We start from the raw sequence: 19,888 nt of genomic DNA, 5'->3' as shown, positions 1-19,888 counted from the left end.
TATTGCTTGGTTAAAACGTTTCAGATCTGCAATATTTCAGAACATTTCCGAAGAATGAAACTCAAGTATAAAAAAGTTAAAATATTTACTATAAATATAATGGAGCCTGTGTAGGTCATTGGAAGTGGTGTTTACACTCTTCAGCACTAAACTGCCCAAAGGAAGAGCATCATGAGCTCAATTCTACTCGTCGACTAGAGGAACTTTTTCTACGCCTTGTTTTCACCAGTTCCCCAGTCAGTCGATCTCTGGCATGGGCAAGCGGGTTTTTTCTCCTGAAAACTTGGGTTTTTCATCCCATAAACTCAAGAGAATTGACCATAGAACTCACATTATTTTCAGACATTAAAAATATTGTGTTAGGTTTAGGTAGTGCGAGATGGCTGCACTTATTAGCCATCTCTTCACCATGACACTTAATTAGTGATAGCCTTGGGCCAGCTATCTCTGATTGGCTACCAGTGGAGATTGAACTGTCCATTCAGTCTCTAAAAGTTAGGGCTAAAATGGCCTTGCCTACTCCACTTAGGGGAATAAAAAAGCATTAGCTAATTTTTTTTTTACTGTAAATATATACTTGTGCAGTAAATGCAATTCAGTATATTAAGTCATTACCCTTCTAAAGCAGTGTTTCTCAAAGTGTGGTATGTATACCCCCAAGGGAGGGGACGTGGCAGTTTTCGGTTATGCATCATTAACGCATGGAATCATTATTAAGAAAAAAATTATTATTTTAAACATATATTTTTTCAATAAATTATATATTATGTATGAATTCTCCTACTCAGATTGTGATAACTGCTTCATTTGAATAGTTTCCAAATTTGCGGGCGGGTGTTCACTTGTGAATCTTCATTCAACTTTGTATATGAACTTACATTGCGAGCCTGCAACAATGAGAAGAGCGTACGTTAGTGACTGATAAAAAAAAGTAATTATATGAATCAATTTTGTTCTATTGAAAATAAAACATATTTTTTGTTTACATGTACATCTAAATTCAAATGAAATAGACATTTACAGTGAAATATACTTTTTTATTTATTATTATTTTTATCATTATTTTGATAATGGGGTACTTGGTAATAATGAAAATTTAGGAAGGGGTACACAGATATCTGAAGTTTGAGAAACACTGCTCTAAAGAAACGTGAGAAAAGTGATATTCTGTGCAGAATTTCTAGTAGTGAAAATGAATTTCTTACATTTTATATATCTGACTTAAATTCTTTTCAAATGAAAGTAATTTTATAGCCTTTCTAGAATTTACATGACATGAGCTCAGAGAAAACATAATCTTCCACCTGACTCACAGTTAACTTCATTTCTGAGGATCAAATGCTGTACAAAGATTGAACATAGCATTCAGCTAAAACTTCCTTTGCAACATTTATTTCTTGACCTCTTTATTTTATGTATTTATTTTTTTATTGTTTCTACTTTTTCATTCTTTCATTTAGTCTGTCCTACCTCTCAAAGTCCTTATATCTCAATAAAGGAAGTTATAAAAAAAACAACAAATGCTTTTTATTCCTTTATATGGAGTAGGCGAGACCTTTTAACCATATAGCTTTTGGAGACTTAGTGGGCAGTTCAGTCTTCACTGGTAGCCAGTCAGCCCAAGACTATCACTAATTATAAGTGGCAGCTGATGAAGAGATGGGCAAACAACTGCTGCCATCTCTTGATACCTAACTCTAATAGAATATGTTATTGTCTGAAATAATGTGGGTTCTGTGGTAGATTTTCTTAAGTTTACGGGACAAAAAATCCTAATTCCTGGGAGAAAAAATCCAATGGTCTGTGCCGGAGATTGACTAAATTGAGAACCGGTTGAAGAAAGACTTAGAAAAAGTTCCTCCATTTGGCGACTAGACATGAACTTAAGTCTATCTTCGGTGGCCTAGCACAGAGGATGCAAATGCCATTTCCACTGAGCTACACAGGCCTTTATATAGAGACCTGTGTAGCTTGGTAGAAATGTCGCTGTCTGGCAAATAGTCGATCGCTGGTGTAAGCCTATGGGTTTTTTCATTCCAGAAACTCAGGTTTTTCGTCCTGGAAACTCAAGAAAATCAACTGTAGAACCCATATTATTTCAGATAATAACATAGCTTGTTAGGGACCAAGAGATGTCAGCAGTTCATCCTGTCTCTTTGTCAGTTACCGCTTATAATTAGTGATAGTCTTGGGCCAGCTATCTCTGATTGACTACTGGTGGAGATTGAGCTGTCCACTCAGTCTCCAGAAGCTAGATAGTTAAAAGGCCCTACCCACTCCCTATAAGGGAATAAAAAGCATTAACTGTTTTTTTTTTTTTTTTTAAATAAATTATTATGATATAAGGCCTTTGAGAGGAAAGACAGACTGAATGAATGAATGAATGAATGAAAGAGTATAAACAAGGAAGTTAACATTACTTAACTATTATGGTTGCATATACAGGGAGCTTTCTGAAAAGTACTCTATTCAGAGCAATCTGTAGAGAACCAGTAGACAAAATACTTGCCAACTTGGTGGGAATACCCTAACCAGATCACGGGGGAAGAGATTTTGACAGTAAAAAAATAGATAAAAAAATTACTGAAAGGGGAAATATGGCATTATGAGCAAAGAAAGATAGAGAATTTGCATACCACATCAGCTGTAAGGTGGTATAAATGCAGGAGCAAGACTGATTCTATAGTCATTCGACTTGAGTGATGAGTCTCACTTTGCCTGAACTTGCCTTGCTTGTGAAGTGTTTCTATAGAAATAGAGAAAATGCTGCAGCAGCATTTTCCCCATTTAGATATCTTCCAAATGGTAGATATCTAAAGACCTTGCAAAAAACCTCAGTGACACCAAATGCAGTGCAAAGCATGGTTGTCGATTTGAAGAGACATTCAGTTTCACAATCAAACCAGGAAGAAGGCATAAATTTGAAATTCTGCTAATGATTGGAGACGTTGCAACTGCAGTTGTTGAGCAGTCAAATGAGAATGCTATGAATGTTTATGCTATAGCAAGACAATTAGATTTGCAATACATGATTTGCTTTATGTAAAGTTCACAAAGTGTGAACTTTGCATAGAGCATTGCAGTACTACCATATAAACTCCAGCACAGCCAAGAATTGCATATTGGAGATACCAGCATTCAAGAAATGTTTGCATTTACATTTTTGGCATGCATGGAGGTGGGTGAGGATTGGGTTTGGAACATCCTATGGAGTAATGAAACACATTTTCATATTTGTTGAACAGCAAACACTCAAAACTTTACCATCTAGGCTATAGAGAATTCCTATGCATTTCAACAAGTTTCCTTACATTTGCCTAAAGGTATGGATAGGATTTATGGCCAAGATCATTATCAGGCTGTTTTTCTTTGAAGAAATTCAATGAACCGGACCTACGACCTGCACAGCCACAACTGTGCATTATCGGGACAGATTGAGCAGTTTCATTATTCCACAACTGCAGCAAAGAGGATGCATGAACATAACAGTGGTGATACAAGATGAAACATCTTCCCAAATAGGAAGTGAAGTTCAACATTATTGTGTCAACATTTCACAGAGGATAGAGTAATCATTCACTCATTTTCAATGAAATGGCCACTGATCTTGTTAGAGTACCCACCATTTTATCTACTGTTTCTTTCTAAAGATTACTCTGAATGTAGGGCACTTTAATTTGAAACACCTTTTATATGTATTACTGTTTCATTTGCTTTTTAGTAGTAAAATACGAGGGTGGTCTGAAAAGTTCTCGGTCTAACAATGAAAAAACAAATTTATAATTTCAAAATTATTTTTATTTTTCTACATAATCTTCCTTAAGACTAATATATTTATTCCAGCGATGCTCCAGTGCCATTACCCCGTCCTTCCTTGTAGTGGTTCTCAGTAAGATCTGCAAAATACCCCTCTACAGCTGCAATCACCTATTGATTCAAAGAAAAAATGCTGACCAGCGAGGAAGAGTTTTAGTTTTGGGAAGAGATAGAAGTCAGAGGGAGCCAAATCTGGGGAATAATGTGGATGTTCCAACAATTCATAGTGCAGATCTCTTAATTTTCTCATTGTCAAAACACCTTTGTGGGCAGGTGCATTGTCCTGATGAAAGATGATTTTTTTCTTCTGTAAACTGGGTCTTTTCTCATGAATTTTTTCATCTAGTCTGGTTAAAAGATCGGAAGAATATTCCCCGGTTATTGTTTTACCCTTTTCAAGATAATTAATAAACAAAGTGCCTTTAGCATTCCAAAACACCGATGCCATGACCTTTCCTGCTGATGGAACAGACTTTGTCTTCTTCTTTGGCACTGAATAACCGGCTTCTGTCCATGTTTTGACTGCTGTTTGGATTCGGGTGAATAATGGTGAATTCAAGTCTCATCCATAGTAATAAATCGATGCACAAAATCAGTTTTATTCTTGTTAAAACACTCCAAGCACTGTTCAGAGATTTTCATGCGAGTAAGTTTTTTGATCTGCTGTGAGCAAGCGCTGCACCAATCTTGCACAAAGCTTTTTCATTTGCAATTCTTCATGCAAAATTTACCCTACACATTCTTTTGAAATGCCTATAGTCTCAGCAATTTCACACACGTTCACTCGCCGGTCATCCAATACCATATCGTGCACTTGATGAATGATTTCTGGTGTTGTTACAATTTTTGGATAGTCCTTCATGTGGATCATCTTCTTCAAGGCTGGTATGGCCACGTTTAAACTCAGTCACATTTCTTAATTGTGGAAAATGAAGGAGAAAAGTGCTCATAAACTTTTAAGAACTTCGAATGAATTTCGTTTGACTTTAAACCTTCTTTTACAAAGAATTTTATAACCGCACGATACTCATTTTTATCCATTTCAAGGATACAGGCAACACTTTTGCTTCAGACAGCTGTATAAAACAAACTACTTGATAGGATGACTTGCAATTTCACATCGATGCTTATGACAGATGTACTAATTTAGAAAAAAAATCTTGCTGATAGTGTTGCCATCTATGTTTGAGGCCGAAAACTTTTCAGACCACCCTCGTATATGAATAGCTAGCATTATCTGCCATGTTTTCTTTGTGTTGTAAAATATTTCAATTTAATTTTAAGGTTAAATGGTCCCAGGTTTGTCCAGATTTCATAGTTCGTACCTTGAAAACTCATTATCAGAATGAAGAAAGGATAATCTGTCAATTTCATTATACTACTTGGCCAGATCACGGGGTTCCTGTGTCAGTTTTACCTATCCTAGAGTTAATTCGATTGGTTCGTGACTGTCACTCTTCAGAAGCACTTCCAGTATTGATTCACTGTAGGTATGTTTAAAATGATTTTACTGTTTTGTATAATTTTTTTAAAGAATTTTGAGTTTTAGAATGAAATTTTATGCATTATCATTGTTATTTATGTATTTACTTATATTTAAATTCATGAAATTATATTTTGTTTCAGTGCAGGGTGTGGAAGAACTGGTACTATCTGTGCTATAGATTACGTCTGGGGACTGATGCGGGCAGGGGTAAATATTGTAGTATATTTTTAGCAGAAAGATCACTTTATATTTAATTAAACAAAGTATAGTTTTTAGAATGAATGTATTAATGAGTAGTTTTTTCTGTAGTCTTTCTAAATTTTATATATGAATTTTCTGATACAATGCAATCTCTTGGTCAGAAAATTCAGGTCCAGTTCATGAGATTTGTGTGTGTGTGGGGGGGGGGGGGGGATGCACACTGTAGGTCTCCACAAGAAAAAATTTGCAAAGAATAATCAGAAGCAATAAAATGTAAATCTGAAATAGCCTATAAATCCAAAGAGAGATAGTACTAAAATGGTACAGAGTCCAAGTTACATTCCATCCTGAATGCACACTTGCATAAATTTTGAAATGTTCTTTCCTTAAAAATAGTGTTTTTTATTTCTGAAGATATAAATATTGCATTAAAATACAGAAAGTTAACCTCAAGGGCTCACTTTAATGAGACGGGCATGGCAAACCCAAGGTACCAGATGCTGGACCATGCTTTACTTCATGTAATATACATCTGTTATATTATTCTGTAGACTGGTCCCTCCCCTTCTTTCTTTGCTTCTTTCTCCTCTCCTTGCTCCTTCCCCCCTGATGCTATTAGAGTATTTGAGGGCTAGGGTTGAATCTTTCCTATCTTGCTAAGTCATTTCGTCTTATACAGCCACCAAAGGAGGCAAGCTCGCCTCAATAGGTGCCGGTCCCAAGCCCGGATAAATGGCGAGGGTTGATGTCAGGAATGGCATCCAGTCATAAAACTTCACTGCCAGCTCTAGCTATGATATGAGTCAAAGAGAAAATGATATAAGGGCTAGGGCGTACCCCTTAAGCGACGCGCAGCCACATCGCCCTACAGCTGCGAGAAGTGGACGAGGGCTACCTCATCAAGGGCGGGTGCGGTTAAAGAAGCGAGCCCAGCAGGTGGAGAGGATGCTGTGAGTGGGAACACTGAATGTTGGAAGCATGACTGGAAGGGGAAGAGAGGTGGCAGACATGATGAGGAAGAGGAAGTTGGACATTTTATGTATTCAGGAGACAAGGTGGAAGGGGGAAAGGCAAAGGAACTGGGAGATGGATATAAATTGTTCTACTCTGGAGCAAATAACGAGGGAAGAAATGGTGTAGGAATTGTGGTGTGTGGCAGAATGAAGGACGAAGTACTGGAAGTGGGTAGAAGGAACGACAGGATCATGCGAATAAAATTGGGTCTTGGAGAAGAGCAGGTGGTCGTATTATGTGTATATGCCCCGCAAGTTGGCTGTACAGCAGAGGAGAAAGATGAGTTCTGGAATGTGTTAGATGAAGAAATGAGGGAACTGGAAGAAAACGAGATGGTGTTTGCCTGAGGAGACTTGGACAGACACATAGGGAGTCAGAATAGAGACTGTGAAAGGGTGCATGGTGGCCACAGAGTGGGAATGATGAACCAGGAAGGAGAGAGGGTTGTGAACTTTGCAGTAGCGTTTGATCTGGCAATTGTGAACTCATTTTTCTACAAGATGGAAGAACATTTGATAACATTTAGGAGTGGTAACAACAGTTCACAAATTGACTACATTTTGACTAGAAGAAAACATCTTAAGGTTGTGACAAATTGTAAAGTAATTCCAACAGATCAAGTGGCACAGCAATACTGACTGCTGTGTGCAGACTTTAAAATAAGATTGAAGATAAGAACCTCTGGAAGCCATGGGATGAAGACAATTAACTGGTTTCGCTTAAAAGAAGAGAGTGTGAAGAATCGTTTTAGGGAGAGGGTGTTAGAGAGGATTTCGGATGGACTGGAAAGTGTACAAGATTGGTGGAAACATAATTCAAAAGTAATCCTGAGCTGTGCAATCGAGGTGCTTGGTGAGACATCTGGAAAGATTAGAGAGCAGAAGGAAGGTTGGTGGTGGAATAATAATGTACAAGTGGCAGTGACAGCTAAGAGGAAGGCAAAGCAGAAGTGGGATGAGTCAAGAGTGGAAGAGGACAGAGAGATGTACAGAGAGAGAGAGAGCAAGAAACCAAGAGAGTTGTGGCACAGGCGAAGGCCATGGCATATCAAGATCTGTATGATCAATTAGAAACAAAGGAAGAACAGAGAAAAATTTACCAACTAGTGAAATGTAGAAATAAAGCCGCAAAGGACATCTTACATGTGAGGCCAATCAAAGACGCTGAAGGAAGAGTATTATGGAGGGATGTGGACATAAGAAACAGATGGAGAATATACTTTGAGAGACTTTTGAATGAGGAAAATGCAAGGACTCACAGAGAAGATGGGCAGCCTTCTGAGGGGATGGTGCAGAACATCAGTAGAGTGGAAGTGACGAAGGCCATGAAAAAGATGAGGAATGGAAAATCGGTGGGCCCCTCCAGGATTCCAGTGGAGGCATGGAAGGCACTGGGGAAAGAGGGAATTGACCTGCTGTGGGACCTGTTCATGAAAGTTTGCCAACAGGAAAATATACCTGAGGAATGGAGGGAGAGTACTCTTGTCCCCCTCTACAAGGGTAAAGGGAATGCACAAGACTGTAAAAATTACAGAGGAATAAAGTTGATGTCCCACACAGTGAAAGTCCTAGAAAAGGTTCTTGATAGAAGATTGAGGAAGGAGGTGGAGATTGCAAAGGAACAATTTAGCTTCATGCCTGGTAGATCAACAACAGATGCTATCTGGGTTACGGCAGATGATGGAAAAGTTTCGAGAGAAACAACGGGAGCTACATCTGGCATTTATTGATCTGGAGAAAGCATACGATAGAGTGCCAAGGCAAGAAGTCTGGAGGTGTCTGAGGGAGAAGAAGGTTCCAGAGAAATATGTCAGGTTGGTGTGGGAGATGTACAGAAATGTGAAGACAAGTGTTGGACCTGTCTGGGACAGACAGAAAGTTTTCAAGTAACAGTTGGCTTGCATCAAAGGGCAGCATTAAGTCCGTTTCTGTTTAACATTGTGATGGAGGTGGTGACGGAGGAGGTGAGAGAAGATGCACCTTGGACAATGTTGTATGCAGATGACATCTTGCTGTGTGCAGATTCAAGAGAAGAAGTGGGAACTAAACTGGAAAGATGGAGAAAAGTACTGGAAGAGAGAAGTATGAGACTGAGCAGAAGTAAGACAGAGTATATGTGTTGCACAGTGGGCAGCGGCCAGGAGACAGACCTGGAGCTGGAAGGAAATGTCATCAGGAAGGTGAGGGACTTTAGATACTTAGGTTCAACAGTGGAAGAAGATGGAGGAGCTGAGAAGGAAGTGGGATGCAGGATACAAGCAGGTTGGAGGAACTGGAGGGAGATGGCGGATTGTTATGCGATAAGAGGGTTCCGATCAATCTGAAAACAAAATCTATAGGACAGTAGTGAGGTCAGCTATGACGTATGCTATAGAAACTGTGGCCCTGGGGAAAAATAACATCAGCAGGATGGAAGTAGCAGAGATGAGAATGCTTAGGTGGATGTGCAGTGTGACCAGAAAGGATCATCTGAGAAATGACTATGTGAGGGGAACAGTGAAAGTTACGAACTTAGGAGCGAAGATACAGGAGGCAAGGTTGAGATGGTTTGGTCATGTGATGAGGAGGGAGGACGAATATGTAGGAAGAATGGTCATGCAGATGGATGTGCAAGGAAGGAGGAAGTGTGGGCAGCCAAAGAAGAGATGGAGGGAGCTGGTAGAAGAGGACTTGAGGATGAAGAACTTAGATATGGTGACAGCCCAAGACAGGAGGATGTGGAGGAGACTCATCATCAACAGTGACCCCACTTAAGTGGGAGAAGCTGCAGAAGAAGAAAGAAGAAGATTAAAATACAGAAAGTTAGTTTGGACATTTTCTTCTATATCTGTTATTCTCTAAATTTTCTACTGTGCTTTATTCCCTTCAATTAAGTTTAGCATAAGGGATTATACTGCATGCTATACAATAAAAACATGATTTACGAGAGCTTATGAGAATGACCTTCTGCATGAATATCTCGTTGGTATTCCACTACTTACAAAATGAACTTTTCTCAGGAAAACCTGCATATTTGCCTGTTATTACTTTTTTGATTAAGGTTAATATTGGCTATGGGCTCCTTTTCAGGGTTAGAAGTGTAACACCAGTGCAACTCTCATGGAAGAAGGTTGTATTCTAGTAAGTTGTTGTCCTTTGAAATTTAAGTCTAAAAGGACACAATTTCAAAAGAAATTGTGTCCTTTTAGGCTCTTCTTTTCCAATGCATAATATGTAAATTTGGTAATAATAATATTGTACACACTTATACAGCAAGCAACATTTTATTAAAAAACTTGTGCAACTAGCATTATTCCTTCCCCTCACCCACCCACCCACCCACACAGTAATACAATAATTCAACTCACAGATAATATTTTAGACCGAACTGTCTTGTGTTTTAAAGGAAAAATTCTGTGGAGAATGTCAAACCTGGTCATGGATGATGTGCTTCACTATCTAATGTTCAGAAAAAAAAAGAAAGAAAGAATCAAATGGTTTAATATTGAGCTTTGTGTAGTTTAATAGTCTAATAAACTGACTAAATGCATAAATTATGCAAGGAAAAAATAAAGCATTTAAGATAAAAACATGCCAGAACATTTAGTTTTATATCAATTGTCTCATCACATCATCAGAGTGAGCACACAGCTAGTAGATAATTACACGAAGGATCAGAATAATAAACGTTATAAAGTGCAAAATAGCCACAATACAATATATATATATTGTATTGTGGCTATTTGTTTTTGTTTATTTTTGATAACTGGTGATGGAATACTGCTATTATCAATCTGTAAATTTTTAATGTTTATCTGTTTTTTATTATGTATCTATACATATTTTTATGCATATAGATGGCTATTATACAGCTTTTGAAGTTTCTTTTTATATTACATATACTCATACTTTGCAAACTCCATGTTCCACAGGGTATATTTAAATAATTTTCTTTCATCCTAATAGTATCACATTCTGAGGTCTAGTAATGTGATACTATTAGGATGCAAGAAAATTATTTAAATATACCCTGTGGAACATTGAGTTTGCAAAGTATGAGTATATATAATATAAAAAGAAACTTCAAAAGCTGTATAATAGCCATCTATATGCATAAAAATATGTATAGGTACATAATAAAAAAACAGATAAACATTAAAAATTTACAGATTGATAATAGCAGTAGTCCATCACCAGTTATCAAAAACAAATGAAAAAAAATAGCCACAATACAATATATATATTGTATTGTGACTATTTTGTATATATAGTGTTATGAAGCACTATATATATATATATATATATATATAGTGCTTCATAACATTCTTAAGAATATATTTTAAAAAAGTAACCTGAATGATTCTTTTATTATTCTGAATTATCCTGAGGTAGTAAAAATTCCATTTCAAGACCAGAGTCCACATATCAAAGAAAAATGGATAAATTCCACGTGTTCTGAATGAAATATGTCTTTATTAATGATAGTCTATATCTAAAATATATGTAAGATCCCAGATTGGATATTATAAGATATTATGGTAAGAGAATCATCTTTAGTAATAGGAAGAATTCTGTCCGAAGGCTTCTGAAATTATGCTGTCTTTGTACAAGTTTGTTAAACTTTGAATAAATTTCCGAGTGAATCTGAGAAATGCTCTCCTATTAGATTCCTTTAGATATATAGATGTTGGCCTGGTTTGTTAAGTGGTTAGTGTATCCACTCTCCTCCAGCCAGCAGGCTACGGGTTTGAATCCTGCCATGGATGTGGATGTTTGTAATTGCTTTTAAGTGAGAGATGAATTTCATTGCCTGGTGTGAGACTGCCACCTCATGTATTGGAGGCCTGAAGTTGCTTGAAAAATTTCATGTTTGGTTTCTGTAACAAAGTCTCTGGATTATGTAAAAAAATTAATAAAAACAAATAAAAAATATCCGTAGTCTATCCATGCTGCTAATGTATACCATGGAGATTATAATGTTTCATGGGTGGGAGTTGCATAAATATATATATGCAACTCCCACCCATGTATAACATTACCATTGATATATATACTGTGTATATCAATGGTAAGTTAACTGTATTTTTAAAATCTTTCTGAAAACAATGTTTAAATTACTAATGGCATAATTAACTTTGCACAAACTAAGTTCTGCACAAAGGAACTGCTAGTAAATCTTTGCTTATTAACAAAGCTTTAGTAGCAGTTAAATACATCAGATATCAACCTGCTCCCAGAAATTTGTTGGTTTCTTTAATTTTGGCTATATTCAGATTAAGGATCAGAGTCAAGGCAAAGTTTAATAACAGAATCTTGTCTGTAAGTTGCTAGCTTCAAATATAACATACTATAGTGATCAGTCAACCTCTGGATCTATTCAGGATGATATTATTATTATTATATAGACATTTCCATGAAGTCCGAAGACTCATTATGGAAGACCCAATCTATCATATCTCTCCTTAAACCCATTAACAGACAAAGAACTGACTCTGGCAACCCATTCCACTCATTCACAACTTTCCAAGCAAAAAATCTAGTCCTCACACTCCTACTAAACACACCTTTATTCAACTTACAGGGATGACCCCATGTTCTCTCTCTCTCCAGCCAAGTGCTGAAACATTTCCCCTGCATCTATCCTTGAACAGAGTAATCTAGATGTGGATGTTTCAAGGCCTTATAAAGAGGAATAACAACTTCCTTATCTCTTCTTGTTAATGTGTTCTTCAATAGCCAAGTAATCTTATGGGCGCTACCTTAGCAATATGTCCTCTAAACTTTAACTCTAACACCACCCTTAAATCTCTAGCTTCATCCGTTTCCTGGAGTACAGTGCCATCAATGTGGTACATGGCTTTTAATCTATTTATTTATCCCAAAATGCATAACTTTACATTTCTCCACATTAAACTGACACCCATTAACTTTTTGCCCATACTGACAGCCTATTTAAATTGTTCTGCAAGCTCTATACATCACCTTGATTAACTATTATTCTACCTAATTTCACATCATCAGTAAACAACTGAATATTTCCTTTCAGGTTATTTCCACTTTTGTTTGCTTATACTTTGGTAAAGTTTCTAAAAATAATATAATTACTTGTGAAGTATAATTTAATTCACAATTCACTATGGACTAATCCATAAATTTACATGATTTTGTTTCCAAATGTTTGAACACATGCCCCACTGTCACACATAACTAACTCCTTATGAAATCATTTAATAAATTGATTAATCCTTGAATTTTTTAAAATAATTTTTGCTTATGTAATATACAATTAAATATATATATATAATAATATATATATATATACAGGGTGTTCGGGATAAATTTGACATATTTATAATTAATTATATTTTTCCATAAGTTACATGTATTAACACACACTTCTCTTCATTTAAAAGTTTGGACCCTTCTTCATTCACATACAAGATGTCAGAAAGGATGGATAGCTGGAACCCACCTGAATCATGGAAGAGAATAACTTGTATCATGATGATTCGTGCCCACCATCAAAATAAGGATATTACGACTGCTGCCCAATGCTCCCTGAATACAGTAAAACAATCAGGCATGAACTAGAGACTTGCAATGGTGACTACGAGGATGTAGCAAGAAGAAAGATCCCTAGCAGACGATCTAATTGCGTTCGTGCAGCAGAATTCCTCGCAAATCTGCAGGAACAGGTGTTGAAGAACCCTGGCATTGGAATTCGGGCTTTGTTCGTGGAGTTGCTAACTGTAGTCAAGCCCTGGATAACAAGGGTAGGCAATGGTAGGCCGTATGTATGGCAGCAGGATTCGGCCCCTTGCCACACCTCTGGGAAAAGTCAAAAATGGTTGTCTGAAAATTTCTACGACTTCGCCAGTCCAAATGTTTGGCCTCCAAACTCCCCAGACCTTAACCCCATGGATTATTTTGTATGGGGCGCAGTTGAAAAAGACACCAATCGCACTTCCAGTAATACAAAAGCCCAGTTAATGGATAAAATTAAAACAGTTTTTGCGGCCCTTCCCAGGGAGACTGTAGCATCAGCTTGTTCGAGGTTCCGAACCAGAATTGAAGCTGTGATCGATGCTAATGGTGGTTATTTTGAGTAAATCTTGTTGATAGTATTGTAATTAACTCTGCCTGTAATGTTTTTTTGTCAATTCATTAAATTTAATAGATACAAAGAAGATTTTCTTTTTCCTTACGAAACTGTCAAATTTATCCCGAACACCCTGTATATATATATATATATATATATATATATATATATATATATATATATATATATATAAATTAATTTTATATAAAATAAAAATAATATCTCCTGATGTGTGTCTTGCTCCCCTCAATTATCAATTGAGGGGAGTGAGATGTGCAGGATACCATGATACAATTCAGTTTTTGTTGTTATTTCCATTGCATAGCTTCTTTCTAGATTAAGCTATAATTTCTTTTTGTTAATTTCATGTATTGACTGAGATCTTGGTCTTTCAATCAGTTTGTCCCCCCATCCCACCCTTTCATGCATCAGGTATCTGTCTGTTAACCTTTTTTCTCACACTCTATTGAAGTGACTATATCAGCTATTCACTATGCCAACTAGGGTCTCCTTGGTGCTGAGTGGATAGCATCTCAGTTCTCCATCCAAGTTACAGAAAGGAGTGCATTTTTGAAACTTATGGAGACAACTACCGTGTCTGAATAAAAACTTTAGTTTAAGATAACTAAAATCTACATTCGACGTTTCGACCTTTATGTCAAGGTAATCGGTGAATAGTCCGTTTTTTTCCCCGTTTTTCTACGTTTTTGAGTGCTAAATTGTTTCTCTGAATACGAGTGTACTTCAGTGGTTGTTTTTTGAAGTTAGTTGCTGTCGCGATATAATATATTTTGGTACCGTCGGAATCGAACGCATAACGGTGGAAGACAAAACGAAGCTAAGTTACTGTATTTAGTTATATTTCATTTTATTTAATTATATTTAGTACTTAAATGTTCTGATGTTTGTACTTTTTTTCCTCTTATTTATTAATTGAATAATTATTAAAGATTAGGGTATAATTTGACAAAACACGTCACAGATAAGTATGGCACCTGTGCGAAGGAAAATGGCGGCCAGTAATCAAGGTTCGCCATCGTTATCAAAGAACGGTAGCATAAAAGAAATGAGTCAGTGTACTAGCTGTGAAATGTACGCTTTGCGGAGTGCGGTCGGAGTGTGGTTAGATGATAATAAAGGATTGAATGTGTGTAGAAAATGCAGGGAGAATGCGGAATTGAAGTGTATTTCGGATCGTGAGTGTGATATTTTTGTCAACCTTCAGAATGAAGGAAACAGGGATATGACAAGAAACGGCAAGGTTGTACATGAAAATTGTGAGAGTGTGAATGTAGAAAGTGTGAATGATAGTATAAATGGTTTCTCAGAGAACAAAAAAGATGAGATAGATGCTTTGAGTGAGATCGCGTTGTTGAATAGTGCGATAGAAAGAGCAAAACAGCAGCTAGAGTGCATGAACAAAAGTAGACTTAATGAACCAACCAATAATAAAAGGTATGACAGGAAAAATAGACGTATGAATGTGAACATGAACAAAATGAAGGATAGAGTGCTGTATGGAGACTCGTTAGTACGAGGTGTGTTAGTAGAGGATTTGACAAAATCGTACCAACCTGGTGCGACCATAAAGGACGTAACTGCGTCTATTAGAGAGCAAAAGGAAAGGGTGAAAGAAATGATTGTTGTGGCAGGTACGAATGATTTGAAAGGAGATAAAATGGAAATGATAGAAGACCTGAATGAATTGTTTGAGGTAGCAAAAGAAAAGAGTGAGAGAGTTAGAATGATTAGTCTTTTGCCACGGTATGACAGTGAAATGTTTAAAAGGAGGGCTATAATTGCAAATGACTTTATGCGTGGGTTATGTATGACGAGTGGTGTGGAATTTGTGGATATGTGGAGTGAGTTTGATGGGCGAAAGGATCTATATAAGATGGATGGCTTGCATTTGAATGGTTACGGTGTAAGAAGACTTGAGAAAGTGTTGCTGAATGTAGTGGATGTGCAAATTCAGGGAAACTAGATTTGTTAGGGGGGGGGGAGTAGAGATACAGTCCTTATGGAGGCAGTTGAATGTAAGAATGAATATAATATGCCAGAGCAAATAAGGACAACAAATCTGAGTGGGATAGTTAATATAAGGCATCAAGGTAGGGTTGGGGCTAATGGGGGTCTTAAATTCATGTACACTAATACTAGGAGTATTAGGAACAAGAAGGAAGAGTTTTTGGCCATGGTTGGCACTTCCAGACCACAGGTTATAGGTATTTGTGAAACATGGCTGACTGTAGATGATATAACTAGTGGGATTGAATGTGATGGGTATAGTGTGTTCAGGAATGACAGAGAGAATAAAATGGGGGGAGGAGTATTGTTGATGATAGCTGATGAGCTCCAGCCAAGGAGAATAGAAGTTGAATTGCAGGATAGAGAAAAGAGCACATTTGAGGCCATTTGGTGTGAGATTGTGGCTAGCAGAACTAAATATACAATTGGGTGCTGCTATAGACCAGGTGATGGAAAAGATGGTGGTGACAGTATGCACAAGCAAATAGAAGAAATGGGTGGAAGGAGGGTGATTATTATGGGAGATTTCAACTATGGTCGCATTGATTGGAGTGAGGAGAGGACACACGGGAGGAAGGAACTGGATTTTATGCGGTTATTAAGGGATAACTATCTGCGACAGCATGTAATGGAAAATACTAGGGGTCAGAGAGTGCTTGACCTAGTAATTACATCTGAGGATTTGGCTGTAACAAATATGACCACATTGCCACCAATCGGTGAGAGTGATCATAGGGTCTTAACTTGGGAGGTGGCTAAAGGTGTAGAATTTTCAATTAAGACAGGCTACATGTGGAATTATCGGGCTGGAAAGTATGACAAGCTTAGGAGTTTGATTGGTTCAGTGCCATGGCATGTACAACTGCAAGGACTAGAAGTTGATAGTGCATGGGAGGTAGTTAAGAAGTGCTTGCATGAAGCAATGGCTAACTATATACCTAGAGTCTGAATAATAAATCAAGTAGGGGTTAAATGGATGAATAACACCAATAAGCTTGAGTTGCAAAAAAAGAAACAACTATGGAGGGAATTTAAGGAGAAGGGTGACCGGCAGGCACATGAACGGTATAAAGCACATTCCAGAAGGGTGACGAGTGTGGTAAGAAAAGCAAAAAAGGATTACGAAAGAACATTGGCCATGCAGGCTAAAGAGAATCCTAAACAGTTTTTTAGATATGTAGCAAGTAAAAGGAAAAATGTACATGGCAGATTGATTTTAAAGAATGCCGATGGTAGGGAGGTAACTGAATCAGTTGAGATAGTTGAGTTACTGAGTGAGCACTTTGCAAAAGTATATCATCCAGGTGGTGACATTGCAGAAACGAATAAACCAGTAGATTATATGGGAATTGTGGTTAATGAAGTGGAGGTGAGTAGTCTATTGCATAACCTCAATGTCAATACATCTGTGGGATTGGATGGTATACCAGCTCGTGTTGTACGAGAAGCAGCTAAAGAATTGTCAGTACCCTTGACCATTTTGTTTAATTTGAGTCTCGGGTCTGGGTTAGTCCCGAGCGGGTGGAAAGAGGGGAAAATAGTTCCACTGCATAAAGGTGGTTCCAAGACTGCTGTAGTAAATTACCGACCGATTAGCATATCAGGAATCATTGTCAAGGTCTTAGAGAAAATAGTCAAGAGGAAAATACAAGATTGGATAGAAGAAAATGGGATACTGTATCGGGGACAGCATGGTTTTGTGAAGGGTAGGTCATGCCTCAGTAACTTGCTCACGTATTATAACACAGTGACGGCTGAACTGGATAAGGGTAATGGGTTTACGGTGATTCTACTGGACCTTGCCAAGGCCTTTGACAGGATTCCACATGGAATTCTAATCAGTAAATTGCAGCATATGGGAATGGACATAGGGTTGGTGAGATGGATAGGAGGGTGGTTGACGGAGAGATATCAGAGAGTGGTTTACTCGGGAGTAGAGTCCACAAGACGGCCTGTGACTAGTGGTGTGCCACAAGGATCTGTTCTTGGACCACTGCTGTTTAATTTGTTCATAAATGATATAGGAAATGATCTGAGAGGAACAGTTCATTTGTTTGCGGATGATGCGAAGTTGGGTAGGGCAATAGTGAATGCAGATGACGTCAAAATTTTGCAGGATGATTTGGATAGATTGGAGGTCTGGGCTAAGGAGAATGGATGTCAGTTTAATGTGGCAAAATGTAAGGTTATGCATTTTGGGGTGAAAAGATTGGCGGCAGTTTACTGCATTGGTGGAACCGTGCTCCAGGAAATTGATGAGGCACGAGATTTAGGAGTGTTGGTAGATAAGGAATTGAAATTTAGGGGACACATTGCAAAAGTGACCAAAACAGCTCATCAAATCACTTGGTTGCTGAAGAATACGATGACAAGCAGAGACAAGCAGGTTATTGTTCCTCTGTATCGAGCCTTGATAAGACCCCATCTAGACTACTGTGCTCAGATTTGGTCACCTAGGTTTCTTCTTGATGGGGAGGAGGTGGAGAGGATCCAGAGGCGAGTGACCAAGATGATAGCAGGTCTGTGGAATGAACCGTATGAGAACAGGTTGAGGATTTGTGGGTTGCAAAAATTGGTTGATAGGCAGAGAAGGGGAGATATGATTGAGACATTCAAATTACTGAAGGGTTTCTATAAAATTAATTCAGAAGATATTTTTGAGAACAGGGCTGGTTGTGGCAGGACTAGGGGACATCCATGGAAACTGGGCAAAAGTGTGGTTAGTAAAGGTGTTAGAGCTGGGTTCTTTACTTTTAGAGTAGTGAATGAGTGGAATGCGCTCCCTGAGTCTATGGTGGATGCTGTGACAGTGAATGAGTTTAAGGCGAGGTATGATAGATACTGTATGAATGTCAAATAGTTGTGATGAATATGATTTGGGGCCTCCCTCGATGAGTCCAGTGACTCCCTGGAGTTGCCCGTAATAATAATAATAATAATAATAATAGGAGTCAGTTCTGGTGCACAGACCTTCAGGACAATTGGAGGAATGCCATCAGGGCCAGGAGAGTTCTTTGTGTCTAATTTACACAACACGTTTATGATCTCTTTTTTTGGCAAAAGGATATGAGGGCATTGTATGTTTGCAGTTGGAATGACTGAGCAGCAGTCATTCCAAGTTATGGGTTATGAGTGCATTGGAGGCAAAGTGTGAAGTCAGGAGGTTAGTTTATTCTGTGGGTGATGTTGCAGTTGAGCCTTGGCAAAAGACCAAAAGGCATGGCTGCCATTTGGACAGGCTGCAAGTTTCCAGCTTTTTGACCGTTTGAATTCTGTTTTAGAAGCATTGATAATTTTCTTGCATCTGTTTTGGGCTTCAGTATAGGCATTGAAGGAGGGTGGGTTCTTGATTTGAGCCAGTGTTGTGTGCCTGATTTTTTCATTTGTACAGCCTTGGCACATCTTTTGGAGAACCAGGGTTTAGATGGGGAATGTATGTTTTCATGCCAGTGAGGATTATTTTGGTGATATGTTCAGTTCATATGTTTGGACTGGAAGACGAAACAATAATCCAACCATGAGAATGAAGCATAATAGTCTTGGAGATGGTCCCATTTGGCACTGTTATAATGCCAAACTACTCTTGTGTGGGAGTGACTGTGTATGCATTGTTGCATTGGGGAGGAAATGAGTACTATGTTGTGGTCAGAATTGCCCAGAGGACTCACTGCATTCACTGCATATTTGGAGGGGTCATTGGTAAGGAAGAGATGTAGTATTTGGGGAGTGGCTCGGGTTATCTGGTATTCCGGTCGGCTTTTGAACAATTTGTGTGAGGTTGTTAATGATGGCAAATGTTTCAGTATCTCTGTCTGCAGGATCTGTACAACTGGAAGAAGAAAGCCAGTTGGTGTTATGGACATTAAAATCACCCAGGTGAATGATTTCACTGCTGGAGAGTGGGAAAATCAACTTTTAAGCTGAGGAAATGAAAGAGCTCAGAGTGGTTGGTGGTATTAGGAAAGCGATAGAGACAGCAGATGAATTTGACTGCGTTGGGGAGGGATATTTTCAGCCAAAGAAGGTCGAAGTTGGACGATTCTAGGATAGCTGCTCTCTGGCAGGGTATGTCAGAGCAGATATATGCACAGATGCCACCCTTGGGTGGCATCTATGTGTATATCCACTGTGGGAATGTGAGATTGTGCTGGATAGTGCTGGGGGAATGTGAGATTTGAGTCTCTGCTAAAAAGAGTAGGTGGGGTTTGGTAGACTGCAGATGGTAGTGGACACTATTAAGATTGGAGTTGATGCCACAGATGTTGG

The 19,888-nt window shown here is 38.1% G+C and overlaps 1 protein-coding gene across 1 annotated transcript in view; it reads left to right on the top strand.

Annotated features, from left to right (window-relative positions):
• The window catches only part of LOC150106599 (tyrosine-protein phosphatase non-receptor type 12-like), a 184,579-nt gene that overhangs the window by 133,320 nt on the left and 31,371 nt on the right, over positions 1–19,888 (top strand). Inside the window, exons 3-4 of the mRNA XM_090393438.1 lie at positions 5,101–5,306; positions 5,443–5,509. Of these exons, the coding sequence (XP_090249564.1) occupies positions 5,101–5,306; positions 5,443–5,509 (273 nt within the window). The remainder of the gene's footprint in view (positions 1–5,100; positions 5,307–5,442; positions 5,510–19,888) is intronic.

This window comes from Typopeltis vanoorti, chromosome 5, assembly GCF_054136105.1.
Source record: "Typopeltis vanoorti isolate ZY-2024b chromosome 5, IOZ_Tvanoo_1.0, whole genome shotgun sequence".
Classification (NCBI taxonomy): Eukaryota; Metazoa; Arthropoda; class Arachnida; order Uropygi; family Thelyphonidae; genus Typopeltis; species Typopeltis vanoorti.
The sequence above is the reverse complement of the archived record's forward strand: the minus strand, read 5'-3'. Positions and strand labels throughout refer to the sequence as shown.